At 43.8% G+C, this 25,314-nt stretch overlaps 1 protein-coding gene across 1 annotated transcript; it reads right to left on the reverse strand.

Moving 5' to 3' along the window:
* Positions 1-13,687: 13,687 nt before the first annotated feature.
* Positions 13,688-24,782, reverse strand: drc1 (dynein regulatory complex subunit 1 homolog (Chlamydomonas); the record flags this gene model as incomplete). The annotated part of the gene is made up of 16 exons (XM_083764137.1): positions 13,688-13,885; positions 14,268-14,370; positions 14,508-14,657; positions 15,580-15,689; positions 16,380-16,466; positions 16,876-16,965; positions 17,770-18,223; positions 18,774-18,908; positions 19,447-19,586; positions 20,274-20,396; positions 20,755-20,841; positions 21,670-21,807; positions 22,696-22,879; positions 23,157-23,269; positions 23,443-23,530; positions 24,649-24,782. The coding sequence occupies 16 exons, from the start codon at positions 24,780-24,782 to the stop codon at positions 13,829-13,831; spliced, it is 2,193 nt and encodes a 730-aa protein (XP_083620263.1). The 3' UTR covers positions 13,688-13,828.
* Between the last annotated feature and the right edge of the window lie 532 nt (positions 24,783-25,314).

Consider the following 25,314-nt stretch of genomic DNA (forward strand, 5'->3'; position numbering starts at 1 on the left):
ACGGACGGACGGACGGACGGACGGACACACGGACGGACACACGGACGGACGGACGGAGTGCAAAACATACTCTCCCCCCATGCCTTCGGCCTGGTGGAGACAACAAGAGGAATTCATATGATTCTGGTCTTGTTGACAATTATGACACACCAGCAAAAAAGGTCTGCATTCCAAATAGTGCTTCTCCAGACCCTGGCTGTTTTGTAGGCTCTGTTTCAAGCACCTCCTCACCCTTGTCACAAGATGAACTGAACAATAAGCAGCCAGTACAAACTGTGAACTCAAGCAGTAGTGAAAAGGATTCAAATGCATCAAGCGGCATCCTGCCTGGTTTAGAGCGCTCCCCGGATCCATCTGAGAAAGTTGCAGTAAGCCTCGGCCCTACTTTTGACTCTGACGTCAAGGAGATCCTTTGTCTGAGCCCCCTTAAGAAATGCTCCTGCCTGTCTGAACCTACTATGCTGAGCGCAGACTGCGAGAAGAGTGTGGTGGGCATAGGGGAGATGAAGGACTGCCAGGGCAAACTGAAGGAGGTATGCTTTTTGGCATGCTTTTTGTTTTTGCCTAATGTAAGTCGCTCTGGATTAAGAGCGTCTGTCAAATGCCTAAATTGTAAATTGTAGAAGAGGTCACTGTGGAGACAAGCTTGGAGGAGAGCAGCTTGGAGAATTCCCTTCTTAAAGTACTAGTATGGATAATGCAGTAGTCACATTCTTGATCCTCTAGTCTTTATTTAAACCTGAGTTGTGACATACTTGGACAACTTTTCTGTCTGTTCACCAGCATATAGATGCTGGGGTTCAAGTGGTTAATGTATCCAACAGAGTCACAGTAGTTTCATACATATTTAAAGGGATAATGAATTAACTTTATTGCACAATAGAGGGTATGCGCATGCATAAAGTGAGTGGCGAAATGAGTTTAACATTGTTTAACGTTTAATGCAATCAGATAGGACTTTTCTGTTTGGATGTATTTGCCACTCGGTAGGCGTTCCGCATAACTTCCAGGTATGATGATGATGTCACACGCATACCCTCTATTGTGGCACACACAAATAGGAAAAATAGCTGATCTAGCGTTGTAGGCTTGTAGATCTTCTATTTTAACTACTTTTTATAATTATCGTTCATAAAATTGTAATCGAAGCAAATATTTGAAATAATCACGATACTGATTTTATGTCATATTGACCAGCCCTACTTATTTACACATGTTTGGCATTCTTTCCCTTGTACTATGGTAACTCTCTTGTATCAAGGTGAAGTCCCAAAATGGTATCCTAGTTATTTAGTAGGGCTGTCACGATTTGCCTAATCCACGATTCAATTCATCTTTCGATTTTAAGGTCACAATTCGATTCAATTTTTTTTAAACCTATTTTCAGCACAGAGCGTTATGTGATTATTAATTTAGGCTAATGTGGACTGTGGGAAGCAAAAATATGTCCACACTTTTCACTCTAAAGGAAGGGAGATGGTTTTCCGATTCTTCTGTTTGTTTACACTACTATAGTAGCCTATCATCATCATCGCTGACTTAAGCAGTGGCCATAGTGAACTGAAATGGAAAGTAAAGCAGAGAGACGTACGACACGACACTACAGCGGTCTGTAAAGTAAAGCAGAGAGACGTACGACACGACACTACAGCGGTCTGTAAAGTAAAGCAGAGAGACGTACGACACGACACTACAGCGGTCTGTAAAGTAAAGCAGAGAGACGTACGACACGACACTACAGCGGTCTGTAAAGTAAAGCAGAGTCAGAGAGACGTACGACACGACACTACAGCGGTCTGTAAAGTAAAGCAGAGAGACGTACGACACGACACTACAGCGGTCTGTAAAGTAAAGCAGAGAGACGTACGACACGACACTACAGCGGTCTGTAAAGTAAAGCAGAGTCAGAGAGACGTACGACACGACACTACAGCGGTCTGTAAAGTAAAGCAGAGAGACGTGCGACACGACACTACAGCGGTCTAAAGTAAAGCAGAGAGACGTGCGACACGACACTACAGCGGTCTGTAAAGTAAAGCAGAGAGACGTGCGACACGACACTACAGCGGTCTAAAGTAAAGCAGAGAGACGTGCGACACGACACTACAGCGGTCTAAAGTAAAGCAGAGAGACGTGCGACACGACACTACAGCGGTCTGTAAAGTAAAGCAGAGAGACGTGCGACACGACACTACAGCGGTCTGTAAAGTAAAGCAGAGTCAGAGAGACGTGCGACACGACACTACAGCGGTCTGTAAAGTAAAGCAGAGAGACGTGCGACACGACACTACAGCGGTCTGTAAAGTAAAGCAGAGAGACGTGCGACACGACACTACAGCGGTCTGTAAAGTAAAGCAGAGAGACGTACGACACGACACTACAGCGGTCTTGCTCTTAACTCCACTCCTCTCTATCTGCAGAGTGTGGACCGCTGTGTGTCTGTGTGTCTGTCTGTCTGTCCGTCCGTCCGTCCGTCTGTCTGTCTGAAATATTGCAAGTCGGCTTGTGATTTCAATACACTGTATCGAACGTCAATTACGATTCAATTTCGATACATATCAAGAATCGTGACTGCCTTATTATTTAGTATTTACCAATATTTTTGTGTGTCCTCCCCCCTTGTACTCTTTTGTGTTAAGGTGAAGTCCAAGGTGGTCGTTCCAAGCCGCCGGAAGAACAAGAACAAGAACAAGAACAAGAACAAGAACAAGAACAAGAACAAGAACAAGAACAAGAACAAGAACAAGAACAAGAACAAGAACAGCAGTATACTACAGCGACAGACCAGAGTCTAAGGTTGTGTTCAGTGCTCTGGGTTGCTGTGGGGGTAACGTTTGCATAGGAACACAGGTCCTAAGTATTTTACTGTATCTCTGTGCTGTTTACATTTTTGACTAACAAAGTATTCAATCAATCAATCAATCAATCAATCAATCAATTACTTGATATAGATCAATTTAACCACTTTGACCATATCAACATTGGTACATTGATACTGTATATATCGGTTACATCGGTTCGATATACATCGGTTTTGCCTCATTAGAGTACGTTCTTTGAAATTAGTTCGTTTTTGGGGGGTGGTTACGAGACTTTTGTATTTGGGGGGTTTTCGCCAGCCCAAAAGGTGGAGAGAACACCTGCTCTATAGGGTGCTGTCACTGTGCTTGCAGATAAGGCATGATGTGTAAATTGTGGATAAAGTATGATGTTCTAACTTTCGTAAAGACGACTGCCCGAGAATATTTATACTCATAATAAATACTTTTTATCCTTTTATGATTAGATGCTTCTGTTTGTCCCAGGTCTTCCTTTGATGCAGATTACCATCGTGCGAAGCAGCAGTATGTGGGGGCAGTCAGAAGGCACATGGATGAGAATACAGGTTTGGCCACAATTTGTGTGAATGTTTGTTACCTGCCCTCCAGAGACTTTACCACCAGGCCATGTTTCTTGGAGATGTTCGTTGTCAAGCTGATTACATTTTGTGTATTTGTGTTTTCCTTGAGGTGTAATGGCTGAGCTGCAGAACACGATGAACAATGTTGCTAACCAGCGATGTTCTTCTGCAAGTGGCCACCTGTGGCAGCATCCATCTGACCTCACAGTCAGGTTAGTTGTACGCGCGCGTGTGTGTGTGTGTGTGTGTGTGTGTGTGTGTGTGTGTGTGTGTGTGTGTGTGTGTGTGTGTGTGTGTGTGTGTGTGTGTGTGTGTGTGTGTGTGTGCCCATTCTGAGAGAATATATAGGGAACTGCTGGTACCCGTTTCACCAAGATTGTCTTTTTTGGGCATCAAACACAAATCAAACACAAATAACCCAATACTTGGAATATCAAAATATGAATTTGCAATCATAAAGGTAGTGGATGATTAAGACCACATCCTCCCCAGATCCCAAAACGTGGATGGAAGATATGGTAATGAAGGGGACAGCTTTTCTTTATCGATAACTCCATTCATTGTGCTGTGGGTTTCTCCTAAAGTTCTTCCCTGATGCTGTCATGATGAGCCTTTCACACACAGCGAGCAAAACCTCGCCAATCAAAGCCCGATCTTTGGTCGAGATCGGGAGTTTTGTAGGCGAGCGCCAAAAATGGTCCCCGACAGCATAATCGGAGCAAATATCGTGCAGTGTGTACGAGCCATAAGATAGCATTTGATACAGACTTATAGCACGTCATGTAGACAGCACTATAATTGCATAGTATGTAGTCATAGCACTTCATAGTACAGTATGTATAGCATAGCATAGTATAGTATATATGTATAGTTTATATGTATAGTTTCATTATATAGATATTCCACTGTTACGTTCTTACTTCTTAGCTTACACAAGTTTCATGATAAATGCTTTTTATATATGTGATGTATTCCCATGCTTTTTTTTGTTCTTGCTTAATGTAAATCGCTCTAGATTAAGAGCGTCTGCTAAATGCCTAAATTGTAAATTGCAGTCTACTCTAGAGTGGCTCTTGCCAGACTTCTGCAGTGCGGCGCAGGGCTTACTAGGTAGTACTTACTAGGTAGAAGTCCTAAATTAGTGTAGGGTTTAAGTCGTTATAAAGTTAGACAGTAAAATCCTTCCCTTCTCTTTTAACAATTATATATTTCTTGTATTTATTTGACAGGGACAATGCATCAGTTTTCACATCCATGTAAATGTCCTTTTCAGAAAGCGAAAGCCATTTGATCCATTTGTGGCCAAGACATCTCTTCACGAGTGGCGGGCCCAAAACGCTGGGAGTGGTGCACGCTTTTTCACAGTCCCACACAAATTTCAGCGAAGTCCAGTCCCCTAACGTTTTGTTTACATGTTGTTTTATGTTGTTTATGTTGTTTTTGTGTTTAATTGATGAGTGCCCGCTGTTAATCCGGTCTTAATAAACACAACGTTTATATATAGTTGTAGATCATTTTATTTTTCCGTACACCGGCTGAACAAGTAAACGCTGTTCCCTCCACATTTCACATCTGAATACCTGCACCCACTGCGCATGCGTATATGTCCTAGTGTGTGTTGCCGTAAAGAAGCTATATAGAACTGTCGTAAAGTGTACAATAGAGGGCAACACAAGTTAACAATTTCCCTCTTCTTTCTTTAAAATAAAAAATAGATTCAGCCATCCCATAAAGTGCAAAGAAGAAAAGTCAAATAGAATAACATTCAAGAAAAATAACAAAATACAAACTTTCCCAAATACAAACTTTTCCACTTCTGTTTTTTTTTCTTTTTACATTTAGGCTGGATGCCATAGTCCTCCTCCATACTCCTTATTTACTTCAATTAATTAGAATATTGGATCAGGAACACTTTTTTTTAGTACGAGTAATCCAGTTCTTTAACTCAGTATGAATTTGACAGAGCAAGACTCAACTTAGTAGACTGCAATATAGACGAGAGATTACAAAAGTATGGCCAAAGACAAAACATTTTATTAAGATGTGTAAAAAAATACAGGTAATACAGGAGGGGGGTCAGGGTGGGAGACTAATATATATATATATACCCTGGACTCCTGGAGCAACATATTTTCAGATGGGGGTAATACAGATAATTCTGGGGAACGTGGGGTCCTTAACACGAAAAAGGTTGAGCACCATTGACATAGAAACATGAGTAAAACATTTTAATGAGTAGGCTATTCTGATGCTCCCGTCTCTCCAGCTCTTTAGGCCTAAACCCTAAACTAAAACAGAAATGATGTCCAACTCTGCTTGGGAGTGATATATGTAATATCATATGCATGTAGGAGAGAACATTATTTTCATTCAACTGATTCAATCAAGTGTATGATTATAATAACTTTTATTTTGCTATTCTCAAATGTGATGCTTTGTATGGTCCTGTTAATGTGAACCTCTATAATATTTTTAAAACATGGCTCATTTAAATCCTTAGGGATTAAGTGGATGGCATGGGGGGGGGACTAAAAACATTAGGTTTGTAGATTTATTTTAAATACAAACACGCGCACGTGCACACACACACCCCTTGTACTTCTGTTGAGCTGGAGAGTGCGTTGCAAACTCATTTGTCATTTCATAAACTATTGCCCGTTGGATAAATTCATGGCGAAACTTACAATATAGATATTGTGCCAGATTATGTGCCCAAAACGGCAAAATGTGTGCAACACACTATGACACAACATGACTCTCCTGCCAAGGTGTTTGCAAAGATGAACATGAAATCCCAACTGCAGAGGGAGCGCCATCCTCTCAATGATGTAGCCTCAACATCCAATTTATTTCCCAGTAAGTCGTCATACTCATTATGGGACCGTATACCTATGTTCCCTCAGCCCTATGTTCCCTCAACCAAGTGTAATTATCAATTAATTATAATTAATTAATTGAACAAACATAACTATTCATTAATTAATTAAAATAATTGGGAACGGTGGTCCTGCGAGGACTGAAACTGGCTCTGCAGCTTGTGAGTAATTAAGCACTACTACTAGGCAGCACTCATTGGAAGGTATACGTCTCTAGATTGTGAATACTCTTTCCTCACTCTCTACCATTGCGCAAAAAACTAGCAACTATCATGTTACCTAATGAATGATAAATGATGCCCCACGAGGGATAGGATCCGCCTGGGGAAGCAAACATGAAACCGGACAACCTTCATTTAGGTTATCCTCGCCGAGCAGAGTCTCTTCTGCATTCAGAGCACCGTATACAGTACATACACCTGAAGCCAGACACCTTGGGACCCGTGCCCCGGTCCTACCCTGCCCTGCCCTTCTCGATATGTCCCTACGGGCCACGTCTCACGGAGACCTGCAGACCTTGTCTTGCTCTGTGGGGAGACCTTCGCTGCTGGACAAGCCTTTCTCCATGAGCAGCAGCAATGTCAACGGAGTGAGTCGGTTCAACGGAGGGAGTCGGTTCGGCAAGGGGGGAGATCGAGGAGTGCTGGAGGAGGTGAGTGTGTTGCCGAGGCCGTGCCGGAGGCCAGTGCGAGCCGTGCGGCCGATCAGCGCCCACAGCAACAGCGGATCCTTCCTTCAAATCAACCACCTCCAAGGAGAACTAGTGAGGAAAAGAAAGGTAAGACTAGGATGTGGTGTGTGTGTGCGTGTGTCACACGTCCTTGACCTGTCCTGTAATGCAAATAATTCACAAGTTTGAACTGCACAAATCAGGTGTGTCAAAGTTCAGGTGTCATTGAGAAAGACACTGAAACCTGCTCTTTTGTCAGCCAAACGCTTGAAATGTATTGAACCGTTTTCTTTAACCACTTGAACACAAGCATCCCTATTCTGGGATATACAAGCTCATTAATGCGTCACACAAGTAGCATGTTGTGAGCTTGTAAATCGCCTACTTTCGGCAAAAGGATTCGGTGTAGAGGGACCAAGTACAGTACTCATAGAGGATTCAGTCACTCTCAACGGCCTATCGATGCACTGCTGTATGCAAGCGCAGTGGAATATATAAAACACAAGAGAGGAACAATTTAAATTGTTGCATTTGATCACTGTGTGGCATGATCTTACCCCAATAAGGAATGCGAGGATCTGAGGAAGGAAAACAAGTATTTAGCCAACGAGATCCACATGGAGAGGATCATGATGCGTACGGAGAGTGAGCTGACCATGAGGAACCTGAGGAACCTGAACCAGGAACTGCAGGCGCAGGTCAAAGAGGTACGCCCTTTGCCTGGTGGCTCAGCCTTTTAGACAGTACACAGACAATAAGCTCCCTTTGAGCACGAGGACCTGGGTTCAAAACCACTGTCTCTTGTCTGACATGTGTCACCTCTCTCTGCCCTTTCCTGTCTCTCTAGTCTATACTGACCTGTAATCTGAAATGAAGCATAAAATTGCCAAATAGAAATCCAAGTCACAAGACTCAGGCGCAAATCGTTTGACTTTGGACTTGGAGTCATCGGACTCAAGTCTGAGTCTTCAAGTCTGAGTCTTTATTGCTGATCGCCATGTTTACCTGCTTCATTCTAATGTTCCACTAATGTTCTAATGTTCCACGTAAAATCCCTCATGTTAAAAAGATGTCAATGGCCTCTACACTGTCTTGACCTAGCCCCTGTTCACTACTGTATAGTCACAGCAGAATCATTGCTGTTACCATTAATTAACGTCTCAGATGCATCTGTATGTATGCTCTGATCTGTCTGCTCTCCCTTCTCTTTTCCTCTTTTCTCAACCACTGCCAGGCAAAGCAGAAGCTGTACCAGAGTCAGCAGCGGGCGACGTTGTGTTCGCGGGCGGCAGAGCAGGCCGACGTCTCTCGAGAGGAGGCGGAGAAGACAAGAGCTCTGGCAGAGACGCGCTTCCTGAGCTTCAAGCAGGAGCTGGAACACACGGTGGTGGATAGGAACAGACTGAACGACGAACTACAGCACCTTAAAAAAGAGGTTACACAACACACGCACGCATACACATATAAGTGTATACATACATACATCTAATTATATCTAATACATACATAGTACATCGCCACTTGGCCATGGGAGATGTTTATGAGCATCAGGCAGGGCTACTTGTCAACCAGGAGGTGTCCTGCCAGACAGCGTCTCAATGGGAGAGGAGGGAGACCAACTCCATTCCAACCACTGCACGTGTGCTAGTTCAGTTATATTACAATTATGTTTTATAAAAGGGACATTTCACCCTTTTTGCAAAAAAGGGTGAAATGTCCATGTCCATGTCCATGTTAATGCCGTTTGGGTCTTTATGTGTGTAATATGTGGTTTTAGATATTTTTGATTTTAGCAGTGAGCCCAGCTAGTGTCTCTGATGACATGGACACTGGGCTCAATTTTGGACTACATGTTGTCTCAGTAAGACAGCCCTCCCTCTATCCACAAGGAGGAGCAGTGCACCAAAGCATTATGGGAATTGTAGTCCAGGAAGGAAGTGAGCCCAGTGTCGATGACATCAGAGACACTGGGCTCACTGCTAAAATCTTAAATATCTAAAACCATTACACACATAATGCACATTAATGTGGGGAATCACACACATGCACACTACATACACATACACACACACACACACACACACACACACACACACACACACACACACACACACACACACACACACACACCACACAATACATATGCCCACAAGCTATACAGTACATGCACGCACGCACACAAAGCGAAGACCACACAAATAAAGCAAGAAAGGTCATTGACACTTGACACAACAGCCTAATTACATTCCAATTATGCAAGGGGCGACGCAATATCCGAGTGGTGCAGGGTGTACGTGTACCGTGTACAGTATGGGCTCGCCTAACAGCAAGTTCCCAGTTCGAACCATTAATCATGTCACTCCGGAAACTGCCCATAGATCCGAAGTCCCGTTAGTCCGAACATGCACTGCTCCCGTGCTTGCGGTTAGGTTTAGGTTTGCTCCCGTGCTTGCGGTTAGGTTTAGGTTTGCTCCCGTGCTTGCGGTTAGGTTTAGGTTAGGGTTAGAGATAGGGATAGTAATTTCGGAACAATGAACCCACCGTCACTCCCCTACTCTCTCTCCACTACATGTATTAGCACACACGCACACACACACACACACACACACACACACACACACACACACACACACACACACGCAGCATAACAATCATGATATCCATTCCTGTGTTGTTAGTAACGATGCAGAGTACAACTTGTAATACTACCTCAGAGCTCAATGCCCCCTATTTGACTTGAAACAGTCTGTAGAAATGTAGTATAGAAGTCTATATGGAAATTGAGAACTTCATGTGCAATTGAACTGCTTATCATGTACTACTACTAATAAAGATAACTAAATACAATATATCCATAATGTAGGCCATACATATGTGTATGTATGTCTGTATTCGAGGGATGGACCAATTCGTTGTACTTCTTTTCCTATAGAATACATTTTGCAGTGACATCTTTCCATTGAACTCAAAAGGAATAATCTTACAAGAAGCCAATCTGCTCTTCTTTACCACAACCACATCTATGTACAGCAAATAAAATAATATAACATCATATAACATAAATACATAATCATGTGACATAATCATGTGACACATTATGATAGCATAGTGGCCTTCTGTCCTGTCTTGTAGCACACAGATGCACAGCTACTGCTCGCACAAACAGAGAAGAACTACTTTGAAACTAAGCTGAAGCTGGAACGAGAATCCGGGGATAAGCGGGCTCTAATGGAGGAGAAGAGGACACTGGAAGGAGAAAGAGATGCGCTCAGACACAAGCTGAGACAACTCACAGAACAAAACATCCAGGTTAAAGAGAAGTGAGTATGCAGGTTTGAGGTGGGCTGAAGTCAGAGCACCTATTTTGGCTAAGGGGATATTTCACTTTCAAACATGTTTGGAAGTGAAATATTTTGAGCCGTGCTAGCTGCTTCAAGGAACAGCTTTGTATTGTGTGTAGGTCTGTCTGTCTGTTTGAGCATGGAATGTCTGTTTGCACCATGACCTATTGACCTGCAGCTGCTGTAGCCTGCTGGTTCACACACACACACACACACACACACACACACACACACACACACACACACGTAAAACATTTGAGTACTTTTTCCACCACTGTTCTGATGTCCTCACCAATAGGCCTGTATAGTAATATGAAGTTACCAATGCGTGTGTGTGTGTGTGTGTGTGTGTGCGGGCGCCTGTGCGTGCGTACCTCACAGAGAGGAGAACTCCAGGCGCAGGGCCGTGGCGTCAGAGGAGCAGAGCAAGAAGGCCAACCAGGCTCAGCGGGAGGCAGAGCAGGAGAGACGTCTGGCTGAGACGGAGAGACAGGAGAGGACCAGCGAGTGCCTCACCTGGAGAGAGAGACACCACGTCCTGGCAGACAGGTTCAGAGCTCAGGAAGACCTCGTGGCTCTGAGGCAGAACAAAGCAGTAGGTGTACTCATAGAGCTATAATATAATCTAGAGAACGGATTGAGGAGCGATGGCCCCGCCCTCCGCTATTCACTTCAATGGTAGTTGCTCAGTGGCGTTTTGAAGCCACGACGAAACAACAAAGTCTTCCAGGTAGTGAGTGTTGATAAGATTGGTTGGCTCCCATCATAGTACTCCTCGAGGTGTTCTTGTGGTACCCAGAGTCTTAGATATAGACAGAGTTACGCAAACTGTGTTCACTCCAATGGCGGCTCTCCTACGTAGACTTCTATTGAGAATGGGGACAACCAACTGGGCCGGAAGTACTTTAGCTAGTACTAAATCTTGTTTCTCTACTTTTTCATTTATACTTTTCACACTTACTGCATATTGAGCTAAAATATCTCTTAAAGATCATATACAGTGTAGTATCATTGTTGTTGTATCAGTCACTGTGCATTTGTCTTATTGTCTTCTCACAGTGTCAGGCCAACATCAAGAGCTTTTTCCTCTGCATGACTGAAAGCGATCAGAGGGTTAAGATTCTAAAGAACCAGGACGGCAGCCCAAGGAACTTTACGGTGAGTTTGTACTTGCAGTGTATTTCAATGACTTAAAGGGATAGTTCAGATTTTTTTAACATACGCTGTATGAAATACTCGCCATTAATATAGTGGTTGCAACTGTATTGATTGATTGCCCGAGTCCCGTATTGGGAGTTCTGCTCTGGTTTTGGTGAATATTAAGTAGTTCCGGTCATTTTGTGGGGGGCACTGGGGGCCACGCATTAAAAGTAAATCAATTCACAAAACTAGCATAATTTGTATTGTTGACCTATTTCAGCCATATAGTGCAACTTTCGTTCATTTTCGACCCCTCTATCACACGGAACTATGTTTTCTGTGTCCATATCACTACGCCCAAAAATAGTCCCATGTGATAGAGGGGTCAAAGTTGAACGAAAGTTGCGCAAATATTTTAGAAATAGGTCAACAATACAAATTATGCTAGTTTTGTGGATTAATTTACTTTTAATGTGTGGCCCCCTGTGCCCCCCACAAAATGACCGGAACTACTTAATATTCACCAAAACCAGTGCAAAAATTGTGAACCATCCCTTTAAGGTACAGTTACAGTATAGTGACCTTCTTCAACCCGGTCCAAATAGTGCTACCGTCACACAGGGATAGTGGTGTGGTTATGTTAAAGCCTATACTGGTGTTTGTCATCTTTCAAACAATTCACATGATTTATAGATCCCGATCCCGTGTCCATGTCTAAGAAATAATAATAATAAAGTAAAATGCTACAGGCTCCGTTTAAGACACTGCTGCAGCTTTATCACTGTATTCATAAGACTCCCCCTCTCCCCAAACATGTTAGTTTATCAGAAAATAAAGGTTTTATTCCAAAGATGTGAAATGTAAACATTTGTGTTCCTGTTCAGGAAGGAGACCCTGTTTACATCTCCACCCCTGAACCTGGTCCTGAGGACGCTGACAGGAGCCCATCCAGGTAAATGACTGGCCAACACATAGTGATGTGTGTGTGACTGTACACCATTATCCATTAGTTCTGACAGGAGCCCGTCCAGGTAAATGACTGGCCAGCACATAGTGATGTGTGTGTGACTGTACACCATTATCCATCAGTTCAGGGGTTCCCAAAATGACAGAACTGTTCCATGCCCCCATATAGTCATAGCCTCTGGTTGCAGCCCCTTATTTAATTGAGAAATGTCTTAAAGAGATTTAAAGATTAATAAACACAGTAGTAGTTGCCATGGATAGAAATCAAAACGTAACATTTAATTACATATTTTAACCACGTTAACAGTAACACACTGTATATACTGTATATGAGCTGACTTTGGTCACATTTCAGGAGCATGTTGAGAGTATCAGCACCACAGATGGGAAAGGGCACGGGTCCGTCCCACTTTGGAGACCTGCCTGCTATTGGAGGGGACAAACCCGACAGACCCGACTCTGCCCCGCCCAGAAGAAGTCGGAAAGTGGTGGAATATTTCTGGATCCCCACAGATGAGGAATGAAGAGCCGGTGATGCTCACCGATGACTCACCAATGGCTCACCAATGGCTCACCAATGACTCACCAATGACTCACCAATGGCTCACCAAGCCATCCAGTCGCACCAAGACCACAACAAACACAGCCAAGACATCCTAACATGTGCAACATGATACCAGCCTATATGGGGATATGCGGCATGACCCAAGGAATCCAGGGAAAGTGAACTTTTGAGTTTACAACCTAGGGCACAAGAGTTATAAGGCGAAATGTAAAGTAGGCTGTTATAGTGCCACCATGAGGCCGAGTGAGGTAATAATTCATTACAAGTGTTGTAACTGTAGCTCCAACGGTTTCTGAGAGAAAAAGACTTAATGTGAGTTTTCGCATTTTCCCATGTAAGTCGATGGGACATTTTAATTCACTAATAAATTAACTAGGTAATCAATAATTTGTTAAATTGCGTCGTTAAGACCTCCGTAATATTATGGTCAATGCCTGTGTGAAAAGTCGGAGCGATTGGTGCAGGCAGTGAGGAGCTACGACAGTGTTTCAGACAGACATTCATTCATTCAGACAGACATTCATTCATTCATTCAGACATTGAGTGAATTATAATGTGATGATGATATTATATCCATATCGTGATATGAAGATTAGATATGATCTGGGATTTAGGATCGCAATGTGGTGATATGTCATAACTGTTGTCTTTTTCTGGTTTTACATTGAAATGTCTTTGAAAATTATCAAAAATAGCTGATCTACAAGCTCAAAAAACATGAGAATTGTGAGCTGGTAGACCTTTTTGAAAACAAACAAATCAACACAAAGCTCCAGATCCATGATGTTTACAATCGTGATTACTCCATTTCTGTAGAACTGTAAATGTTTTCATTCATAGAAAATGTGACAAATAAAAAGTATTAGTCGTTCACTTATGTCCCAGTTGCATCACCTGGGTGGGGGGTATCTCCAGCTCTGCATTGACCTATGAGAAAGCAGAATGACAGATACAGTATGTCAATTGTATATCTATTGTTTTTAGGTATGTCTTTGTTATTGTACCAGCTCAGTGGCCTTGTGGTTAGAGTGTCCACCCTGAAACTGGGAGGTTGGGGTTCAATCCTCAGCCGGGTCATACCAAAGACTGTAAACATTTTGTGTGCAGATGTTTCCTTTGATCTCTATGCTTGCTAAGTTGCTAGAACGTTGAAAGGAAATAAGATGGATTTATTTATAGTTTGCTGTGTTGATTGCACAAACTGGCACAGCAGAGTGTACACAGTCACACACACACACACACACACACACACACACACACACACACACACACACACACACACACACACACACACACGTACAGTACGTACCGCTGAGTTGAGCGACTGGTGCAGCAGCATGCGGAGCTCAGCATTCCTCTGCTTCAGGCTTTGTGTGTCAGCGATGAGCTTAGACCTCTCTGTCAGGACAACTCTGGATGATATTATGAACGGAGTATGAGAAAACACTGCAATAATTCGGCTGCAGTGTGTGTGTGTGTGTGTGTGTGCATATGTGTGTGTGTGTGTGTGTGTGTGTGTGTGTGTGAGCACTTGTTGGGTGCAACTCACTGGTACTTGTCCAGTGCGTTCTCCAGCGCGCCCCAGACCTTCAGTTTGGACTCAGGAACGACGTTGGCCAAACTGTCCCAATAGGCTGCGTCTTCAGAGGCATCCCAGTCATCCCAGTCATCCAGGGCCCGGTGAGGGGCCCCTCGCTCCCTGGCAGGACCACCATGAGCACTTAAGCACCCAATGACCACCCACGTATGACCACAAGGTCCAAATACAGTATTCACTAATACCCAAACTTATACCCAATGGACTGTATAAACAAACTGACACTTTTACTGTGCACGTTCTGTCAGGTCTATTTGAGCTCTTGCTTATGGACCGATATCAACGTAAATGACAACATACAGTATGACATTCTCAATGCTGCACAGTACAATCCTTAGCTTAATGTATGTATGCTCTTAGAGTTTAATGAACACTTTTTTAAAGATATTTTATTTAACTTTTTCTGCCATTATTTGATTAGTGTAAAGCATTCTGACAGGAAATGGGGGAGAGAGAGACTCGAACCGCCATCATCAGGCAGGATTATCAGCCCATGGTGCCTGGACCCAGGGAAGCCACCCAGACCTAAAGCCCAGACCACACCGGTAACGATTCCTTGGGACAAAACCGTTTTAATAATAACTAGTCCATACCCGTCTGGGGATATGAGCATCGAAAGTATGTGTATGTATGAGTTTGGGTTACACGCTGTTATATCAGGGATTGTTAAGGCCTATTCATACTCCAGTTTTAGGTGAGATAAGGTGAGATTCTAAAAATGTCTTCTACATCCTGACAGTTTTCTGAAAAAGCTGTTTCTATGTCAGTCGTTCTTCGATTTGTCAAAAATAGCAGACCTACAAGCTCGTAGCGCGCCACCGAGTGGCGCACTACGAGCTTTTAGATCTGCTATTTTTCAATAGCTAAAGCATAACATAATGCTAACACCAAAAGGGGTTCCCGCTCAAAATGGGTTAAGGTCAAGGACACCAATGCAACTCATTGCAACTGAGTCTGTCTCGACCCTTTGGTGCGGTTTGGGCTCCTATTTTATTTGACTGTGTGTGTTGTTGAGTGTTCTGACCTGGATTCTCTGCACTGAGCAGTGAAGGCTTTCAGAACGGCCAGGACCTCGTTGGGATGTATGAGGTCCTCCTCTCCTTCTGCAGTACCACCAGACTCACCAGACGCCCCCTGCTGGAAGAGAGATAACACTGCTGCTAGATTACATTCATTAAAAGAAATGCTAAAGTGCTAAAGAAGAAGAATATTTACTGTTAAAACTACTTCTGGGCTAACTGGTCTGCTGCACGAATGGCACACATGTGGATGCGCACAACCACGCCCCCAAGCGCATTCTTTGCTTGTGCATGTCACAATTTGAACCAGAAGTAGTTAAAATGTTTAATAATTTTACTTTAATATACGTACTTAATGTACTATACAAAACTATAACTATAAAAACACAAGGATTTGGTTTATTTTTTTCATCTTTATGATTAGTTTGTAAGTCTTTCGTATTTCTTTAACCACCTCTTTAACCCAATATTATACTATGTTGACCCCATGGGTCTACTTGGTCTCCTGGTCCTGGGGTCAACATCTATAAGCTCTAATAGCCAATCTACATGCTCACAACGCTGCTAGATCTATTTTCAGTCTAACGTTGCCTATTTCCCCCATATTCACCTTACTCTCGCCTACTCTTACAGTTTGTCCCATATGTTGAGCCCCATTGTTTCTTTGTTGTTGCTTTTGGCCTCTCCTGCATGTCTGTAACTACTGTAATACATGTACATTATTGATTTGTTGTGCTACGTGCACTCAACAGACTGTGGTGCAAGGACCCGATCCTCTGAACTTGCCATCTCATTGCTCGTTTACCTCAGATTGCTCTCTCTGCTGCTGTCTGTACTTGATGAAGAATTCTGCCAGTTTGTAGACATCGTGGTCACTTTCAATGCCCAGGGCCTGGAAGACAACATAACAGGAGTACTAAGTACTACTACTAACCAGTCCTGGACAAAGCAGCACTTAACCTTTGTGGTTTACTGTGGTTTGTAGAATAACAACATGGGTGAGGTTTGCCATGTGTGGCCAGTGAGGTAGGGGTGGGCAATATATTGACCGATAATGATATATCTCATGATATGAGACTAGGTATTGTCTGGGATCATAATATCGTGATATGGCATATAAGTGTTGTTTTTTCCAGATTTGAATCACTTATCTCTACGCTTTCAAAATATGCTAAAAATAGAAAATAGCTTTTTTAAATTAGTATTATTTGTTGTAATACATCTGGTATTCCAAACACACCAGCTAACAAAAAGAAGCCTATCTTCTACTGAACAATGATGGCTGTACAATAAGAACTCACAGAGAATATGGCGTCCAACTTCATGAGAGACTGCTCGTCCTTCTTCAGAGGAGACAGCAGCTTTAGGAGTTTGCTCTCTATCAGGAACCCCTAGAGACACATGCAGACAGGAGGAATAGGAGTCAAACCCACGAATGAACAATCAACAGTCAAGCCTCGTCATATATTTATATATACTCTATTAGTTACCTTCTTAGCTTACGCATGTTTCATGATAAATGCTTTTATGTGATGTATTCCCATGATTTTGTTCTTGCTTAAATGTAAGTCGCTCTGGATTAAGAGCGTCTGCTAAATGCCTAAATTGTAAATTGTAATTGTAAATTGTATTAGAGTTGAGGAAAGAAATAAGAAGAGAGCACACATAGTTCCAGTACAACTGCCCATGCCTGTTTGCAGGGTATGTGCAGCATATTATTGCTACCTTCAAATCCCAGCTGAATACAGAGCATGACTGCCCTTCTAAGTTCAAATGGCACTGTGCTCTTTATCTATATCTTTTATGTCCTTATTTGTTGGTCTGGGGACTCCCAGTGGTCCCAGTAATATTGTGCATTCTAAAGATAGCCTGATGAAGGCCGCATAGGCCGAAACGTTGCTGTTTCCTTGAAATTAAAGTTGGTCACTGCATTTGAAGACAGTGTGCGGTTGTTTTCCTTTTTCAATTTTGGGGCACCGTACCCTCTCCTACGCACCTGTCGCCTGTAGGTGTGCAAAAGCTTTGCTTTTCATGCATTCTCAAGAGTAAAATTCAAACTTAAATTAAATTGTAGATTAGGGTCCCAGAGATCGTATGAAATGGCGGTCCGTAGCCTAAGGCAATATCAAAGTGGAGGTCCTTGACATGAAACAGTGTACTAAGAACACACGTTCCCCTGCGGCCGTGGAACTCACCGCCTCGTCACACAGCACCTCCAGCAGTCTCTTCACGGTCCGCGTCGACACCTCCCCTCCTCTCTCTTCCCCCGCGCTCCTCTTGCTTCCCTCCTCGTCCACCTCCTCGTGGCCGTCGCTCCTCAACGCGGCCGCGCTCTCCGTCCTCCCGTGAGCCGGTCCCGCCGACGCGTCCCTCGTCCCCGGGACGCTGTGCCCCTCCGAGCGGACGAGGTGGGAGGAGGAGGCGGACCGCAGTGCTGCTGCGCTCCTCTGGGCTCGGTTCCGTTGGCGCGTCCGGACGTGTCCGGGGCGCTCCGCGAAGGCCACGGGGGGCCGCTCCCAGGCCAAGCCCAGCTGCTGCTCGTGGAGGAGTCGGTCGATTTCCAGAGCCTGCTCCGCCAGCAGCTTCACCTCGGCCTCGCTCATAAGCCACACCTCCTCATGCCTGCCGGTGCTGACGGCTGCAAAGTGCCTGGAACGACAGAGCGGGTCAAAGGGTCAAGTGTACGTGTTTCCTGAACATATACTGCAGGTCCGCGACCCAGTTTTGAGTCACAGACCCATATTTGTGGGCTGAAAGTGTTTTAAACTTTAGCAAAAGGTTTTACACCCAGCTTTTCTTTTATTTTCCCCAAAAGATTTTCTGAAATTTTCGAAAAAAATTGAAATGGCACATCAGCTATTGTCATTATTATATTTTTTTCTAATGTTTTTTTGTGGCATCTATTTTATATTTTTTATTGAGGGATAGAAAGTAGGCTGAGAGGAAATGGGGAGAGAGATGGTGGGTGACATGCAGTAAAGGCCGTCGGGATCGGGAGTCGTGCCTGCAGCACACTGTCAGACTGGATTACCAGCCAAGGTGCCTGGACCGCTGAGCCAAAACAATCAAGGTTCAAGGTTTCTTTATTTTTGTCTCCCGAAGGAGAATTTTGTCTTGGACCCCAAGGACCCGCCCTGCAGCATACAATCAGCATACAATCCCTGATTAGACAGAGGGAGAGAGTCAGAGAACCCCCTACCTCTTTTTCTTCTGTATGTCTTTACACTCCTGCACACTGCGTTTGTAGTCTCTAGTCAAACTGTCAATCTCCTCTTTAGACAGCTTCTCCTGGGCGCCACACCTGCTCTTCAACTTGTTCAGCACATCCCACAGTCTGCAATACACACACATCACACAGCACTGGATTATTTGAGTGAGCGAGCGTGCGTGCGTGCGTGTACCATGTTTTACTGACTATGTGATGAACAGTCCCCATGAAGAATGTCAAATGGTTTATGGTTACAAAGACCTTGTAGTTCAAGTGGATTATTATTTATGGTTAAAAGAGATCTTTAGACTTTGATTGGTAACAGATTCAGGTTGGGATTAGGAGCAATTACGAGTTAAGTTTAGAGGTGAGGGTTTAGGGTTATGGTTAGTTTTATGGTATCATAGGATTTATGGATGTTGAGGTTAGGGTTAAGTTGTTCAAGCAGGTTAAGCCAAATTGTCTTTTTTTTCATTAAGCTGCTTTGAAAAATAATATACATACATTCTGTCTGTGTGAGTGTGTGTGTGTGTGTGTGTGTGTGTGTGTGTGTGTGTGTGTGTGTGTGTGTGTGTGTGTGTGTGTGTGTGCGAGCATGCGTGCGTGCGTGCGTGCGTGCGTGCGTGCGTGCGTGCGTGCGTGCGTGCGTGCGTGCGTGCGTGACCTGCTGATCTTCCTCTTCTGCTGGGACTTGGTGATGGTGTTCTCCTCGTCTCTCTTCTTCAGCACCTGCACGTTGTATTCCAGTTTCTCCTGGTTCAGCTGGTAGGTCGCTTTCATCTGCTGTAGCTCCTGCTCCAGGACCTGTTTGTTTGTTTGTTTGTTTGTTTATCATTAGCACTATTCAGGGCTGGACTGAAACAAAAAGACTGGCCCACCACAACCAGCGTGCAGATACCCTGCCTACCGACTTTTCAGGTCGAGGCAGTGACGCACATAAATACTTGAAATGCCACCACTTTTACAGAACAACATAAATGATACACAACCTTCAGACAGTTCTACACTGAAACAGACAATTAATTTAACATTTTAACCACAAGCCACCGTTCCGACCCACTACGGGTCGGCCCACCGACCCGTAAACACCCAAGGAGAAAGTGAAGGCTTATCTAAAAGTATGATTAGCAGCCCCCCGCCTAGAGGACATGCAGCACCTTATAAGACGGATCCGCCGAGCGCTGCCCTGTAGTCGCGCTGTTGCTGTATTCAAGCGGTGCCGCTTGACACAGCGGATTCGTCTATACACCCTTTGATGGCCACATTTTCTCACGTTTTCTCTGAGCGTTTCAACATGACATCTTGTGACAACTTTCAGAGGACCAAGCATCCATTGCTTTTGGGTAGAGCCATCCTACCCTGTTGTTTTTTCCGACCATATGGGTTAGGCCCTAACCCATATGGTCGGAAATTTATCACGTAGTGAAGAGTCCATATTATGGGTTACCCTAACCCTCACTATGTGATAAATGCAATGAAGTGTTTACTGACCTGAACATCGGTGTCCAGCTTGATCTTGATAGTGTTGTACTCCTCAGCGCTCTCCGCCCTCAGCTTCTGAAGTGATGCCTCAAATTCCTCCACCTTCTTCATCCTCTGCAGCAGGTTCTGATACTGGAGGCAGCATGAGATTACATTACATCAACATGGGTGACTGTTAGGGCAGTGGTGGCGCCCAAACTATTCTCCATGCCTGCCGAACCCCAGATTGGAAACCAGAGATTTGGAGTTGGATCTCTTTTAGCCTTTCGGCTAATCTTCCAAGAGTCCAGAAGATAGGGGAAGAAACCTTCAATCTATGCCAGTGGTTCCCTAACTTTTTTCATGTCAAGGACCCCCAAATTGACACTACTTAGCCCGCGGACCCCCATTTGAAAAGATATGCCAGGGACCCCGGACCCCACTTTGGGAACCACTGATCTATGCGATGCACTCGAACGACAATCTCACTCATCTCACTTTTCATGCTTACCTCCCTGTCCCGTCTGTCTTTCAGGGACTGCTCCCACTTGTTTCGGTTCCCAGTCAGCAGGACCTTCCGTTCCTGCCCGTAGGCGTTCTAGGAACGGCACAAGTAGCACACATAAATCATTAGGCAGATAGCAGTTGGCTGAAATTGTCTCACCACTAGCACACACTCGCAGACACACACATGCATATTACTCCCACTCATGAGTCATGACACTGATGATAGGATCTTCCGCAGATAACCTGTACAGTATGTGTATTTGTGGAATACCACAATGGTGCACTATGACTGCATTGTGGAAGAATGGCCATTGTTTTCTTATTTTAGATAATACATATATAGTATTCTATATGCAGGTACACATAGTGTACACAGGGCAGCTGCAGCTTAGTGGGTAGAGAGGCTGTGTGGTGATCAGAAGGTCACCAGTTCACATCCCTAAGCCTATATCCAGTGACTTACAAAGTGCAAGATCTAGTCGACAAATGGCAGGGTAAATGGTCTCACATATAACAATCTGTCCTGACCCCGTATCCATCATTTATACATTATGGATATTTAGTGTGGACTTACTGTTATTCGTCTCAACTGCTCAGTTAGTGAAAGTATTGCATAATAGTTTATATTTTTTTATGTAAAATCACTATGCTGATATTTAGAATTTTACCGAGACTATAATGGTTGAGTATAATGATTTCAGTAGCTTGCACCCTATCATGCTGCTAGGGATACACCCGTTTGTCTGTACCAAAAAAATCAACAAATGCACATAATCTGGGTTGATCACATTACTTTGTAGGAGATGGCAAATAAAGTGGTAGGTATAGCATTATTCATCCTTGAAATAAATCGTAGATATTTTTGTGTATACAGACCGCTGCTTATGGAGGTGGTATTGAGAGTCCTGTCACATCCTACCTCCATCTGGTCGAGCTCCTCCCTGTAGGTCTTCTTCAGAGTCCTGACCTGCTCCTCCATCCTCTCTATCAACAGGTCCACCTCCTCCGCCTGTTTCTTCAAGTCCTTAACGTAGCGGTCATCGCTGGCTTTGAGCTCCTGTTAAAACACACAAATAAGTGTGTTGAGAGGTGTCCCCAGCATGACTATGACTGATAGCATAGTGATTTCACTTACGAGTCGACTTAAGACTAGAGGTTTTAGCCGATACGTATTGAATTTAAATATAGGATTACAATGGCAATTCTCGCGAAAAAACTGTTCTTTCCTGCTTAGATTTTTCGGTTTTATCTGTGTTTTATCATGTTTCATTGCATTTATTTGTTTGGTGACTGTTACATTCCTAAGACTTTAAAACTTTAGCGACTCTCACTGGAGTACTATTCGGTAGTCAATATGTTTCTTATATGGAGGTTTGTCCTGTATTTTAAGCATGTGCTAACATTTCTGCCTCTTGGCATGCTTGCAAAACAGACAAAATGGTCCTATCTTGGGCGCACCTTAAACTTATTTGCCATATTTTACTGTCTTGAAAACATTTTTAAATAGTTAAACTAGCCAACTATGTTGTGAGCTTGTAGACCAACCATTTGAACTATTTTAAAATGTTTGTCAAAATAGTAAAAAATGGCAAATACGTGTAGGGATAAGGGGTAAGGGGTGGTGCAAGATATAGCCCTTTGTGTCAACGCATTTTATACTTTCTCCCACAACTCCCTTCCCAATCCTCCCCATTCACCCACCATCTTTCCCCACGAGGCCAGACATACAAAAAACATATATACAGGTATAAAACCAATAGATACGAAGAAAGGGATCACAAGGTTATGTTCACAGAAATAATTAATAAACATCTTAAAAGGGGGGTAGAATAAGAGAAACAACGCATTTCTTTTACTGTCTTCATTTGTAGACTATCAGAGTTTAAACGAACACAAAACAAGGGCGAGATGGATCGTGGGCGACGGTACCCGATACCGTACATACCCGCTGCAGGTCAGTGATGAGCTGGTTCTTGTCCAGCAGCAGCTGAGCACACAGCTGCTGCTGGCTCTTCAGGGTCTCTGCCACCTCCTGGGGAATCACCTTCCCCTCGGCGCTCATCCACCCTCTGTTGATCTCCTCAAACTGGGCCTGGCTGGACTCGGCCTCGCTCTCTATCCCCTCCACTCTGGGTGGGCAGAGGATGGAGGGAAACAGGGTTTGACTGATTGAAATGTTTGTAGAATGGGTACATTTCAAACGAAAGCACAAACACTGCTACGAGAATAAAACCAGACAAAAAGAAAGCACTAAGACTTGTTTACATCAGGGTACTCCATTTTCAATTAATCATTAAGAAGGGATGGACATGAGTTCTAATCCAATATAAAATCTCACCTAAATACTGTAAAATATTTGTAGAAAGAGGGAGGCTAGTGTTCGTGTTTACTAAATGTGGGTTTTACCTTAATCTTTGAGTTTCCCTCAGTTGTGTCCTCCTGTTCGACTCTCTGGCATGGAGAGCTGTTTCTATGTTGGTGACTATCTCGGTCCCGTCATTCAGCAGGGTGATGACTCTCTAGAAGGGAGTCAAGAAAGAAGCTGGTCTTAACGGTCTGAACAATAGGAATAATTGTGCGTATACCTGTACACTTGGGGCTTCACAAAATGTTGTTAAATCTATTTAGTGAATTTCTTTGTTAAATGTGTTGTAAACAAGAGAGCAACTCAATCATGTGAGTGACAACAAACCTTTTGACTTGTATCCACTTGCTGTTGGCTTTTCCTCTCCTCTTTGATCTGTTGCTTGTCGCCCATGAGGTCACCTCCCTGCTCTCGTCTAAGGAGACAGGTGGGTGCATGGTCACAAAATAGGAATTTAAATCATTCCAAAAAGGTAGCACATCCAAAAATCAAACAAGCGGTGGACAAAGTACTCACATTTCCATTTCTTTATTGGCACACACAAAAGGAACGCTTATGCGTTTCGGCTATGCAGCCTTCATCAGAGCATGAGGTGGGTGCATGGTGTTGAATGGGGTGACTGATGTCTAAGGAGACAGGTGGGTGCATGGTGTTGAATGGGGTGACTAATGTCTAAGGAGACAGGTGGGTGCATGGTGTTGAATGGGGTGACTAATGTCTAAGGAGACAGGTGGGTGCATGGTGTTGAATGGGGTGACTAATGTCTAAGGAGACAGGTGGGTGCATGGTGTTGAATGGGGTGACTAATGTCTAAGGAGACAGGTGGGTGCATGGTGTTGAATGGGGTGACTGATGTGGGAACACGTATGCGGATCACATGCCGCATTGCACTGAAAATAGCCTACAGGCTCACAACACAGAGATGTGTTGAGAGCTTTAAATCTGCTATTCCTATTTTGATGCAGAAGGTATAGGTAGGTGTTATGTTCCATTTGATATTCTACACACACACACACACACACACACACACACACACACACACACACACACACACACACACACACACACACACACACACACACACACACACACACACACACACACACACACACACACACACCACGGTATAGCCTGCCTTATTATATAAAATGGGTATCCTACACTCTCTCAGGAGTCCTAGCCTGGTTCCCCATCTGTATTTTGCCATTCTCTCTAGACTAGAGCTGGAGAGATGAGGACGACGAGGCCACTATTACTGAACAAACATTCTATAACGTAGCCGTAGGCCCCCTTTAGGCAGGTGTTAAATCCAGTTGTGGACACAGTAGGCCTACTTGAGTCAAAGCCTACTCAGAGTCCTGGTCAAATATTAGCCTTAATCTCAACAAGTTATTTTATAAAGTTGTCCGATTTGTATACGATCGTCTTCTACAATATGAAAATAGCAGATCTACAAACTCACTAGCATCTTATGCCTGTCACCAAGTGAGACTGAGGGGGGGAAAAAAATAATAGTCAGGCGGTCAGTTTTACCTTTTATTTGCTTCATTTCGTGCTGCTATACGGATCTGGCGAGCAGCTATCCTTTCCTGTGGATCTTCCGACTCCAACGATGGTCCAGCCACTTCTTCTGCAGCTTCAAGCGGGGGGTCGAAGGTTTCATTCATACTTTAGCGCACGTGGGGGTGTAAACGTTGCCCGATATGCGATTGTTATCGTACCCCTAAATCCAGAGAGAAGGCGCTGAAGTGCAGTACAGTCAGTGACTAATGTCTGTTATGGTAAACGTTGCTATGGTTGCGTGCCCCCCCCCAGAATCTCGCCACTAGATGTCGCCATGTTTAACTATACTAGACTCATGATATAGGCCGGGCACTAAGGGCAGTCCTACTGTATAATGGGGAATACATTTAAGGATGGTTATAAATACATTGATTGATCCCACACACTGGTGTTAAGCCAAGCACACTATTTAGGCAAGGCCTGAATAGTGCAAAGTTTCTGCTAAACAGCTTCTCGCCCATCAGAAAATATTTTGTGTTGTCCTAATAGAGTACAGTATTAAATATATTGCTTACCTGTTGAGCCCACCCAGCAAAGTCAAGGCCATCTGACTTGGTTATTATAGATTGATCCAACACACTGGGGTTAAGCAAAGCACACCTTTTTCAGTGATCATTCATTTGGGAACCAAGTTAT

This window comes from Protomyctophum parallelum (assembly GCF_964188405.1).
Source record: "Protomyctophum parallelum genome assembly, chromosome: 4".
In the NCBI taxonomy this organism is placed as follows: domain Eukaryota; kingdom Metazoa; phylum Chordata; class Actinopteri; order Myctophiformes; family Myctophidae; genus Protomyctophum; species Protomyctophum parallelum.